General features: G+C 49.9%; 1 protein-coding gene across 1 annotated transcript; it reads right to left on the reverse strand.

The window, feature by feature from the left end:
* Window positions 1-4,779: 4,779 nt before the first annotated feature.
* Window positions 4,780-9,073, reverse strand: RPL18 (ribosomal protein L18). The gene is made up of 7 exons (XM_038752887.1): window positions 9,013-9,073; window positions 7,459-7,545; window positions 7,231-7,338; window positions 5,632-5,730; window positions 5,361-5,484; window positions 5,138-5,207; window positions 4,780-4,889 (listed from the first exon to the last, which is right to left on the reverse strand). The coding sequence occupies exons 1-7, from the start codon at window positions 9,013-9,015 to the stop codon at window positions 4,814-4,816; spliced, it is 567 nt and encodes a 188-aa protein (XP_038608815.1). The 5' UTR covers window positions 9,016-9,073; the 3' UTR covers window positions 4,780-4,813.
* Window positions 9,074-12,929: the final 3,856 nt, after the last annotated feature.

Consider the following 12,929-nt stretch of genomic DNA (forward strand, 5'->3'; position numbering starts at 1 on the left):
GGCAAAGGGTTGGTAGCGAGATATACAAGATCAGGGTTCAGTGAGTAGCTTGGCATTAGAGGAGCAAAGTGTGTGAGCTGGGTTATAGGAAATCAGAGGTAAGGTACGAGGGGGAAAAGCGACTGAATGTCTTAAAGCCAAATAATAATAATAATGATGGCATTTATTAAGTGCTGTGTGCAAAGCACTGTTCTAAGCGCTGGGGAAGTTACAAGGTGATCAGGTTGTCCCACGGGGGGCTCCCAGTCTTCATCCCCATTTTACAGATGAGGTCACTGAGGCCCAGAGATGTGAAGTGACTTAACCCAAGTCACACAGCTGACAACTGGCAGAGCTGGGATTTGAACCCATGACCTCTGACTCCAAAGCCCATGCTCTTTCCACTGAGCCACGCTGCCCGGGAGTTACTGTTCGATGCAGATGTGGGTGTGCAACAGTTGGAGGTTTTTGAGGAGTGGGGAGACATGGACTGAACTTTTTTAAGAAAAAGGATCCGGGCAGCTGAGTGAAGTAAGGACTAGAGTGGGGAGAGAGAAGGCAGGGAAGTTAGCACGGAAGCTGATGCAGTATCCTCTAGACTGTAAGCTTGTGTGCACAGGGAGCGTGTCTACCAACTATTATATTGTAGTCTCTCAACGGCTTAGTAATAATAATAATAATAATGGTAATAGCATTTAAATGCTATGTGTCAAGAACTGTTCTAAGCACAGGGATGGATTCAAGATAGGCAGGTCAGACAGAGTCTCCATCCCAAATGGAACTTATTCTTATTACAGAGGCACAGAAAAATTAAGTGTCTTGTCCAAGGTCACATAGCAGAAAAGTGGTGGAGCCAGAATTAGAACTTGGGTTCTTCAGACTCCTAGGCCTGTGCTCTAACCACTAGACCATGCTCCTTAGTACCATGGTCTGCACACAGTAACTGCTCAATAAATGCAATCAACTAGTCCAAGTGGGATCGAGGTACTTGGATCAGCACAGTAGTTTGAATGAAGTGAAAGAGCAGATTTTAGCGGTGTTGGGAAGGTAGAACTGATTAGATTTGCTGACATTGAATATGTAAGTTGAATGAGACTAGTTGACGATAATGCCAAGGTTACAGTCTTAGGAGACAGGGAGGATGATGGGGCTGTCTACAATGATACTGATGATAATAGTTTTGGTATTTGTTAAACGCTATGTGCCAAGCACTGTTCTAAGTGCTGGGGGAGATACAAGGTGATAAGGTTGTCCCACATGGGGCTCACAGTCTTAATCCCCATTTTCCAGATGAGGGAACTGAGGCCCAGAGAAGTGAAGTGACTTGCCCAAAGTCACACAGCTAAGTGGCGGAGCAGGGATTCGAACCCATGACCTCTGACTCCCAAGCCCGCGCTCTTTGAGAAAGTTGGGGGAGGACAGGGTTTGGGCAGGAAGATGAGGAGTTGTCTTTGGCCATTTTAACTTTGAGGTGTCGGCGGGACATCCGAGTAGAGGTAGCTTGGGGTTCGGGGTTGGAGACGTAGATTTGGGAATCATCCTTGTAGAGATGGTTATTGAAGCAGTGGGAGGGAATTAATTTTCCAAGGGAGTGTAGATGGACAACAGAAGGGGACCCAGAATTGGGTCTTGAGGGGCTCCCAGTTAATGGGGGGAGGCAGAGGAGCCCAGGAAACTAAGAATGAATGGCCAGAAAGATCAATCAATCGTATTTATTGAGCACTGTGTGCAGAGCACTGTAGTAAGCGCTTGAGAAGTACAAGTTGGCAACATATAGAGATGGTCCCTACCCAACAGTGGGTATAAAAGCAGGAGTGTCAGTGAAGCCAACTGATAAGATTGATAAGCAGCAGGGCCTTGTGAGTTGAGCACAGGTCTGAGAGTCAGGTCATGGGTTCTAACCTTGCCTCCACCACTTGTCTTGCTGTGTGACCTAGGCAAGTCACTTCACTTCTCTGTGCCTGTTACCTCATCTGTAAAATTTTACAGTGCCTACATGTGGGTGCTACAGCGCCTACGTACAAGTAAGCACTTGAGAAATACGATTACATTTTCCAAAGCAAGTAGGGTCCACGCCGTGGAGGATTAGGATGGGGAAGAGGCTATTGGATTTTGTAAGCATGTAGTGAGCGCTCAATAGATACCAGATGACAATGAAGGTGACCTCTTAAGGGCAGTTCCTGTGGTGTTATGGGGCGGGGTTGGAAGGGGTCGAGGAGAGAATTGGAAGAAAGTGGAGGTGGCAGGTATGGACAACTTGCACAATTTGGAGAGGAATGGTAGGCAGGAGCTGGGGACATAACTGCAGGATGCCTTGGGAGCAAAGGAGGGCTCTTTTAAGATGGGGGAGACAATAGGGAAGACATGAGTGTGTTTGAAAGCAGAGGGGAAGAAGCCATTGGAAAGCGAAAAGTTCAAGATTGGGGTCAAGAGGGAAGAAGGGAGAGGGCAAGTCTTTTGATGAAGTGTGAAGGTGCAGGTGGGGAGGTAGATTTTGAGAGAAAGTGGGACATATCCTGAAATAGAGAAGCAGCGTGGCTCAGCGGAAGGAGCACGGGCTTTGGAGTCAGAAGTCAGGGGTTCAAATCCCTTCACTGCCAATTGTCAGCTGTGTGACTGGGCAAGTCACTTAACTTCTCAGTGACCTCATCTGTCAAATGGGGATTAAAACTGTGAGCCCCCCGTGGGACAACCTGATCACCTTGTAACCTCCCCAGCGCTTAGAACAGTGCTTTGCACATAGTAAGCACTTAACAAATACCATCATTATTATTAAATAGTGCTGGGAAAGAGGGAAAAATCAAAGGGGCGGCAGGAGGGAAGGACTGGAGAGGAATAGGGGAGATTTTAAGGAGATTGCAATTGATGGTTTCAATTTTATCAATTAAATGACCAGGTTATTTTAGGGCCAAGAGACGTGGGGGAATTGTGGGAGGGGGTGGGGAAGCGAGATAAATATTTGAAATTAGCCAGGGCAATCGATGGGCATGGGAATTGTGGGCTGGGCATTCTAGCAGGGGAGAGGCGGGCACTGCTGAGTAGATGTGGGTGGGAGGAGCTCCCAATGCAGCAGCCAGATGGGGTCAAAATAGCGAGGAGGCAAGGTATCTGGTCGGCGGATCAGTGGGTACGGGGCTGCTGGGGTCACTTTGATCCTCTAATGCCAACTTTCTCACTGTACCTCCTTCTCGCCTACCTCACCGCCAATCTCTCGCACAAGTCCTGCCTGTCCTGGAATGCCTTCTTTCAAATCTGACAATGACTCTTTCCACCTTCACAGCCTTATTGAAGGCACATCTTCTCCAAGAGGCCTTCCCTGACTAAGCCCTCCTTTCCTCCTCTCCATCCCTTCTGCATTGCCCTGGCTCGCTCCCTTTATTCATCCACCTCCCCAGCCCCACTGCACTTACATACCTATCTGTAATTTATTTATAGTAATGCCTACCTCCCCCTCTAGACTATAAGCTCACTGTGGGCAGGAAATGCATGTTATGCTCTTCTAGTGTACTCTCCCCCAAGCACTTAGTATAGTGCTCTGCAAACAGTAAGCACTCAATAAATACAACTGACTGAGCTGAAGGCCATGTGTCAGGGGGATTCAGGTCTGGGAAAGCTGTTTGGCCTAGTAGAGCAGGGTCCTGGGAGTCAGGTCCTGAGTTCTTAATCTTGTTCCACTTGGCTGCTGTGACCTTGGGCAGATCACTTCTGTGCCTCAGTTACCTCATCTGTAAAATGGGGATTAAGATCGTGAGCCCCATGTAGGACAGGGACTGTAGCACAAAATACAGTTTCTGTCACACAGTAGGAGCTCAATGCCATTTTTAAAAAGCTTACAAGAAAAAAGAAAAGAGGGCACTCCTGTCCCTCAGGAGTTGTCACAGCAGTTAGAGCCTGGCCTCATCCTTGCCAGCTGATACACAGCACCCTCACTCTCAGCCTGGTCCTGGCGTCAGTCCAACCTCCACATCACTAAAACCCATCCTTCCCTCTCCATCCAAACTGTGTTAATCCAAGCACTTATCCTAGCCTGCCTTGATTACTACTTTATCAGCCTCCTTAATTTTCCTGCCTCTCCCCCTGCAAATGATACTTCCAGGATCATTTTTCTACAAAAAAGTTCAATCTACATTAACCCACTTATGAACTCCCAGTGGTTACCCATCCACCTCCACATCGAACAGAAACTCCTTACGACCAGCTTTAAAGCATGCCCATTGCCCACTCCTACCTCACCTCGCAACTCTCACACACAACCAGCCTGCACTTAGCTCCTCTGCCAACCTACTCGCTGTACTCTGATCATGTCTTAGTGCCCGACTCCTTGCACACAACCCACCTCTGGCCCGAAACACCCTTCTTCCTCATATCCGACATTATTTTTACCCCTTTCGAAGCCTTATTAAAGACACATCTCCTCCAAGAGGCCTACCTGGCCAAAGGATTCTTTTCCTTTTCTTCTACTTCCTTCTGCATCACCCCGACTTGCTCCTTTTATTCGTCACCCCCCTCCCAGCCCCACGCCACCTGTGTCCATACCCATAATTAACTTCCAGGCACCCACCGAAGTAGCACTGCCTGACCCCGGCTGACAAGCGCCTAGTCTCTCCTCTCTCCAGTGGTTTGCCAGAGCAGGTATTCCTGCAGCATAGTCTTCCCTCGGAGGGGCGGGCCCATGCTAGGATGTGGCAACAGGCAAGGACCTGAGAGGGCACTGAGGGGGTGTGGATGCGCCCATTCCAAGTTGCTGCCCCAGTCCCCCAGGCCTCCCTGCAGTCCCCAGCCAGAGACAGAAACCACAGCTTCAATCCCGAAGCTTTTTAATAGATGAGCGAGTTCAGTTTTTGTAACCACGACTGGCACGTCGTCCACGAGCACGTTCAAACTTCCGGCCCTTGGAGCGGACATAGGGTCTGTGGGGAAAGAGGACAGGAGGTCAGCCCCTGGCTGGGCACGGCCGAGGCTCCGAACCCCCAGCACCCCTTCAGGGATGGCCTTGGGCAAGTCAGCAGAGACACTTTCTTCAGGTGGTTGGGTCCACCTGGGATTCTGGAATGCCCAACCTTGGCGGACCTGACATCCCATCAAGGCTGACCATGATAGATGTGGCCACCCTCCCCAGCTCCTCCCACCACGACGGACAACCCGCCGCCATACTCACTTGGTGTGGCTGTGGGGAGTGCCAGGAGCTTTCCCAAAATGCCTATACACCCGGCGGCCCTTCCGGGGACCTGGAGAAGAGACAATCCGAGTGACAAAGGGGAGGAAGAAGCGAAGACTCAACATCAGGCCGAGATCAGAGCATCAGTAGAGCCAGCAACAGCTCCCCTGCCCCGGCCCCCTCTTCTCTCCCTCCACCCGCCCCCCGCTACTCCCCAACTCACCAGAGAGCAGGACGGTTCCTTGGCCCTTGGGTGCAGCGAGGGCCAACTGGTCGAAGGTGAGGATTTTCCCACCAGCCTTGAGGATGCGGTTGCGGGCTCCGCTGCTCACCCGCAAGGCACACACCTTTCAAGGTAAGCCCAGGCCTCAGATCTTGCCCGTTTCTCAACCCCTGGACCCCCTCCACCTCCACTGAGGGGTACCATTCTCCTCCCCCGACCACACACACACACACACACACACACACACACTCTCTCTCTCTCTCTCTCTCACCTTCAGCTTGGGCACATTCTGGATCCGGACATCATCTGTCACGGTGCCCACCACCACAGCCGTCTTGTTGTCCCGCCCGGGCAGTTTCATCTTCCGGATCTGGGCCCGAAGAGGAAGGGAGCTGAGGTCGGTGGGAAGGCCTGGGGGGATGTTTCCCAAACCGGCCCAGGGCCTCTCCCCTCCTCAGGATAGTATCCCCCCAGTTGAACTCCACCGCCGCATCCACCTGGCCCAAGGTGGGCTTGCTATAGACAGGCACTTGCCAGAACAGTAGTCCCAGCAGCAACCTCGGGGTGATCCGGTGCCAATCCAAACCCGGTGCCCCGCAACCCCCACTTCCAGCTGCCATCACAGCTCAGCCCCGGAGAGTGGGCGTTGTGAAGCAGCAAGGCTTAGTGGAAAGAGCACAGGTTTGGGAGTCAGAGATCATGGGTTCTAATCCCGACTCCGCCACTTATCAGCTGGGTGACTACAGGCAGGTCACTTCACTTCTCTGTGCCTCAGTTACCTCGTCTGTAAAATGGGGGTTAAGACTGAGTCCTATGTGGGACAACCTGATTACCTTGGATCTACCCCAGTGCTTAGAAAATAATAAGGGCTTAAACACCATCGTTATTTAAGGCTCTGTGCCTTAGTTCCCTCATCTGTAAAATGGGGGTTAAGACTGTGAGCCCCATGTCAGACAACCTGATTACCTTGGATCTGCCTCAGCGCTTAGAACAGTGCTTGGCACATAATAAGGGCTTAACAAACGCCATCATTATGATTATTTAAGGCTCTGTGCCTCATTTCCCTCATCTGCAAAATGGGGGTTAAGACTGAGAGCCCCACATGGGCCAACCTGATTAACTTGGATCTACCCCAGTGTTTAGAACAGTGCTTGGCACATAATAAGGGCTTAAACAAGCACCATCATTATTATTTAAGGCTCTGTGCCTTAGTTCCCTATCTGTACAATGAGGTTAAGACTGTGAGTCCCACTTCGCACAACCTGATTACCCTGGATCTACCCCAGCGCTTAGAACAGTGCCTGGCACATAACAAGGGCTTAACAAACACCATCATTATTATGATTATTTAAGGCTCTATGTCTCAGGTCCCTCATCTATAAAATGGGGGATAAGACTGTGAGCCCCTCGTCGGACAACATGATCACCCTGGATCTACCCCAGCGCTTAGAACAGTGCCTGGCACATAACAAGGACTTAACAAACACCATCATTATTATGATTATTTAAGGCTCTATGTCTCAGGTCCCTCATCTGTAAAATGGGGGATAAGACTGTGAGCCCCACGTGGGCCAACCTGATGACCTTGGATCTACCCCAGTGCTTAGAACAGTGCTTGGCACATAAGAAGGGCTTCCAAAACACCGTCATATTCTGATTATTTATGGTTCACTGGTCGCCTCGGGGCCGTCTCAATCAATCAATCGTATTTACTGAGCGCTTACTGTGTGCAGAGCACTGTACTAAGCGCTTGGGAAGTACAAGTTGGCAACATATAGAGACAGTCCCTACCCAACAGTAGGCTCACAGTCTGAAAGGGGAAATGGGAGAATGCGGGCATCGATCCCACTACCTCTCACGTGCTACTCACCATGCGGGAGAGGGCCAGAGGGGGCCGGTTGGTCCTGCTCATGAACAGCCGCTTCAGCACGACTTTGTTGAAGCTCGCGTTGGTCCGGCGGGCCAGAAAGCGGTACAGCTGGGCGGAGGAAGGGGAGAGCGGGGGCTGAGGACGCAGGAATGCCCGGCCCCCAACGGGGAACCCGGGCTCCGCCGACCCCCACCCCGCTCCCCCAGACCCCCAAGCCGGGGTTAGTACCTTGACCAGCAGTCTCAGGTAGATGTCCTGGCTTTTGGGCTCCTTGCGCCGCACCTTGCGGTCCTTGTTGTGGCGAATATCGACACCCTGCAGAGTCAATCAATCAATCAATCGTATTTATTGAGCGCTTACTGTGTGCAGAGCACTGTACTAAGCGCTTGGGAAGTACAAGTTGGCAACATATAGAGACAGTCCCTACCCAACAGTGGGCTCACAGTCTGAAAGGGGGAGACAGAGAACAAAACCAAACATACTAACAAAATAAAGTAAATAGAATACATATGTACAAGTAAAATAGAGTAATAAATATGTACAAACATATATACACATATATACAGGTGCAGTGGGGAAGGGAAGGAGGTAAGATGGGGGGATGGAGAGGGGGACGAGGGGGAGAGGAAGGAAGGGGCTCAGTCTGGGAAGGCCTCCTGGAGGAGGGGTGGACGGGGAAAGGGCGGGTCAGGTCACAGCCTCGGCCCCCTCCCCAGCCCCATTTCACTCATTCAAGAGAAGCAGCGTGGTTCAGTGGAAAGACCCCGGGCTTGGGAGTTCGAGGTCATGGGTTCTAATCCAGACTCCGCCCCATGTCTGCTGTGAGACCTTGGGCAAGTCACTTCACTTCTCTGAGCCTCAGTGACCTCATCTGTAAAACGGGGGTGAATCAATCGATCGCATTTATTGAGCGCTTACTGTGTGCAGAGCACTGTACTAAGCGCTTGGGAAGTACAAGTTGGCAACATAGGGAGACGGTCCCGACCCAACAGTGGGCTCACAGTGTAGAAGGGGGAGACAGAGAACAAAACCAAACATATTAACAAAATAAAATAAGTAGAATAAAGCAGCGTGGCTTAGTGGGAAGAGCACGGGCCTCGGAGTCAGAGGATGTGGGTTCTATCTTAGATATGTACAAGTAAAATAAATAAATAGAATAAGAAACATGTACAAACATATATGCATATACACAGGATACATATATACAGGGTGAAGACTGTGAGCCCCACGTGGGACAACCTGATCACCTTGTATCCCCCCGCGCTTGGAACAGTGCTTTGCACATAGTAAGCTCTTAACAAATGCCATCATTATTATTATTTATTGAGCGCTTACTGTGTGCAGAGCACTGTACTAAGCGCTTGGGAAGTACAAGTCGGCAACAGAGGGCCGACAAGGGGCTCCCAGTCTAGAAGGGGGAGACAGACAACAGAACCAAACCCGTAGACGGGTATCACAATCGTCAGAACAAACAGAATTAAAGCTCTATGCACATCAATTACAAAATAAATATATACAAGTAAAATAAAGAGTAATAAATCTGTACAAGTATATATGCAAGTGCTGTGGGGATGGGGAGGAGGTAGGGGGCTCAGTCTGGGAAGGCCTCTTGGAGGAGGTGAGGTCTCAGTGGGGCTTTGAAGGAAGACAGCTCGAAAGCTTCCCAAAGGGGGACCGATGGGGGCTTCCCCTTTCCTCCCGCGCCCCTCTCAGCCCGCGGGGGTCGCGGATGGCGGCGGATGGAGACGGATTGCCCCCCGATGGCGGTAGGGAAGCGCTCACCATGATGGCGCCCTCCCCGCGGCTCAAGCTGGAAAGGGCGAACTGCGCCGGCGCGCGGGGGGGAGGAGACGCGCGAGGACGCACGTGACGCGCCTGCGCAACGGCCCGGCCGGGGACGGCGAGTCCGGGTGGCCGCGCGGCGCCCGAGGCCCCGGCGATGGCGCCCTCTACCGCCCTCGGAGGACCGCCTCCGTTCCCACGCTGCGGGTTAGGAGGTTCATTCATATCGTTTCTTCCCACCCCGCCCAGGTCAAGCAGATGCTAGAGGAGAGGGTGGAGACGCGATCTCGTTGAGTCCGGTTATTGTTAGACCTGTTATTTATTCAGTCGTATTTATTGAGCGCTTAATGTGTGCAAAGCACTGTACTAAGCGCTTGGGAAGTCCAAGTTGGCAACATAGAGGGACGGTCCCTACCCCACAGCGGGCTCACAGTCTAGAAGGGGGAGACAGACAACAAAACAAAGCATATTAACAAAATAAAATAAATAGAATGAATATGTACAAGTAAATAGAGTAATAAATACGTACAAACATATATACATCTATACAGGTGCTGTGGGGAGGGGAAGGAGGTAAGGCGGGGGGATAATAATAATAATAATTTTGGTATTTGTTAAGCGCTTACTATGTGCAAAGCACTGTTCTAAGTGCTGGGGAGGATACAAGGTGACCAGGTTGTCCCGTGTGGGACTCACAATCTTAAACCCCATTTTACAGATGAGGTGACTGAGGCACAGAGAAGTTAAGTGACTTGCCCAGAGTCACCCAGCTGACAAGCGGCAGAGGCGGGATTTGAACCCATGACCTCTGACTCCCAAGCCCGTGCTCTTTCCACTGAGCCGCCCTGCTTCAGTGAGGGATGGGGAGGGGGAGGAGGGGGCTGAGTGTGGGAAGGCCTCCTGGAGGTGGTGAGCTCTCAGTAGGGCTTTGAAGGGAGGAAGAGAGCTAGCTTGGCGGATGTGGGGAGGGAGGGCATTCCGGGCCCGGGGGAGGACGTGGGCTGGGGGTCGACGGCGGGACAGGCGAGAACTGTTATGGAACTACTATATAGAACTATAGAGCTAGCTCTCTTCCTCCCTTCAAAGCCCTACTGAGAGCTCACCTCCTCCAAGAGGCCTTCCCAGACTGAGCCCCCTCCTTCCTTTCCTCCTCCTCCCCATCCCCCCCACCTTACCTCCTTCCCCTCCCCACAGCACCTGTATATATGTATATGTGTTTGTACGTATTTATTACTCTATTTTATTTGTACATATTCTGTTTTGTTAATGTGTTTTGTTTTGTTCTCTGTCTCCCCCTTCTAGACTGTGAGCCTGCTGTTGGGTAGGGACCGTCTCTAGATGTTGCCAACTTGTACTTTCCAAGCGCTTAGTACAGTGCTCCGCACACAGTAAGCGCTCAATAAATACGATTGAATGAATCGAATGAATGAATACCCCTTCTAGACTGTGAGCCCACTGTTGAGTAGGGACCGTCTCTAGATGTTGCCAACTTGTACTTCCCAAGCGCTTAGTACAGTGCTCCGCACACAGTAAGCGCTCAATAAATACGATTGAATGAATCGAATGAATGAATACCCCTAATAGACTGTGAGCCCGCTGTTGGGTAGGGACCGTCTCTCTATGTTGCCAACTTGTACTTTCCAAGCTTAGTACAGTGCTCTGCACACAGTAAGCGCTCAATAAATACGATTGAACGAATCGAATGAATGAATACCCCTTCTAGACTGTGAGCCCGCTGTTGGGTAGGGACCGTCTCTCTATGTTGCCGACTTGTACTTTCCAAACGCTTAGTACAGTGCTCTGCAGACAGTAAGTGCTCAATAAATACGATTGAATGAATGAATGAATGAATGTTATATGGTTCTCTCCCAGGCAGAGTAAAGTGCTCAATAGTAATAATAATAATAATGGCATTTTTAAGTGCTTACTATGTGCAAAGCACTGTTCTAAGCGCTGGGGAGGTTACAAGGTGATCAGGTTGTCCCACGGGGAGCTCACAGTCTTCATCCTCATTTTACAGATGACGGAACTGAGGCACAGAGAAGTTAAGTGACTTGCCCAAAGTCACACAGCTGACAATTGGCAGAGGCGGGATTTGAACCCATGACCTCTGACTCCAAAGCCCGTGCTCTTTCCACTGAGCCATGCTGCTTCTTAATCCAATCTAATAACCGAATAAATATGAATGAATCGATGAATGAACCATCTGTTTCCCTTCATTCATTCATTCAATCGTATTTATCGAGCGCTTACTATGTGCAGAGCACTGTACTAAGTGCTTGGGAAGTACAAGTTGGTAACATATAGAGGCGGTCCCTACCCAGTAGTGGGCTCACAGTCTAGAAGGGGGAGACAGACAGCAAAACAACACATATTAACAAAATAAAATAAATAGAATAGTAAAGTTTCCCTTGTTGACGGCCCCCTTGGATGATAATAATAATAATTATGGTTAAGCGCTTACTATGTGCCAAACCCTAAGTTCTGGGGTAGATACAAGGTCAGCAGGTTGTCCCCCATGGGGCTCATCGTCTTAATCCCCAGGCACAGAGAAGCTAGGTGTGCAGTGCTCTGCCACAGTAAGTGCTCAATAAATACGATTGAATGAATGAAGTGACTTGCCCAAAGTCACCCAGCTGACGAGTGGTGGAGCCGGGATTAGAACCCACGACCTCTGACTCCCAAACCCGGGCTCCTCCCACTGAGCCACGCTGCTTCTTAATCCAATCTAATAACCGTTAATCTAACCATCAATCAGTCAGTGGTATTGAAGGCAACTCTCTAAGAGGCTTTCCCTGATTAAATCCTCCTTCTTCTCCCACCCCTTTCTGCATCACCATGACTTGTCTCCTTTAATCATTCCCCCTCCCAGCCCCACAGCACTTATGTAATTGATTTATTTTAATATCTGTCTCCTCTACACTGTAAGCTCGTTGTGGGCAGAGAATGTGTCTGTTTATTGTTACAGTCTACTCTCCCAAGTGCTTGGTACAGTGCTCTGTGCACAGTAAGCACTTAATAAATTCAATTGATCGATTGATTGTAAATGCCTTGACAACAGGGGCCGTGTCTAATAATAATAATAATGGCGTTTGTTAAGCACTTACTATGTCCCAGACACTGGGGTGGACACAAGCAAATTGGGTTGGACACAGACACTGTTCCAATCTCAATCCCCATTTTACAGACGAGGTAACTGAGACACAGAGAAGTGAATAGACTTGCCCACAGTCACACAGCAGACGAGTGGCAAAGCCAGGATTACAACTCATGACCTTCTGATTCCCAAGCCCATGCTCTGTCCACTACACCGTTCTGCTTCCCACCTACTAATTCCATTTCTCTCTCCCCCAATAAGGCGTGCAATAAATTTTATTTTGATTGCAGAATGCAATCTCTGGGGTTTCGATAGTAACTTCCTTTCTCAAAATTTCAGAGCCCCCCAGAGAAGGATCATTTTTCCCGTTGCTCGCTCCTCTTCCCTCCAGGCTGGTCCCTCTCCCCCTCTTCATTGCTCTCTCACTCCCTGATTCCTAACAAGACTCTCTCCCGGGACTCCCTGTACCAGTACATTCATCCATCCCCCACTCCCCAGATCTCCATTTTCTAATGTCCAGTGACCTGTACTCCAGTTCTGGGCTCCTAACAGCAGTAACGGAATTTCCTAAGCCCCCATTGGCACAGTGGACTGGAACATGTGCTTGGGAAGAACGAAACAATGTATTGGAATTTGTGCTTTGGAAGCTCAAAACAAAGGAATGATTCTGATCCCTGTCTACACAGAGCTTATCCTCTAGTGCCTTGTTTGGTAGACATTTGAATATTTATGATTAGAATATTCAGGCAATCAATGGTATTTACTGAGCACTTACTGTGTGCATAGCACTGTACTAAGCACTTTAATCAAGCGCTTAGTA

Source organism: Tachyglossus aculeatus, chromosome 10, assembly GCF_015852505.1.
Source record: "Tachyglossus aculeatus isolate mTacAcu1 chromosome 10, mTacAcu1.pri, whole genome shotgun sequence".
Taxonomy (NCBI): Eukaryota; Metazoa; Chordata; class Mammalia; order Monotremata; family Tachyglossidae; genus Tachyglossus; species Tachyglossus aculeatus.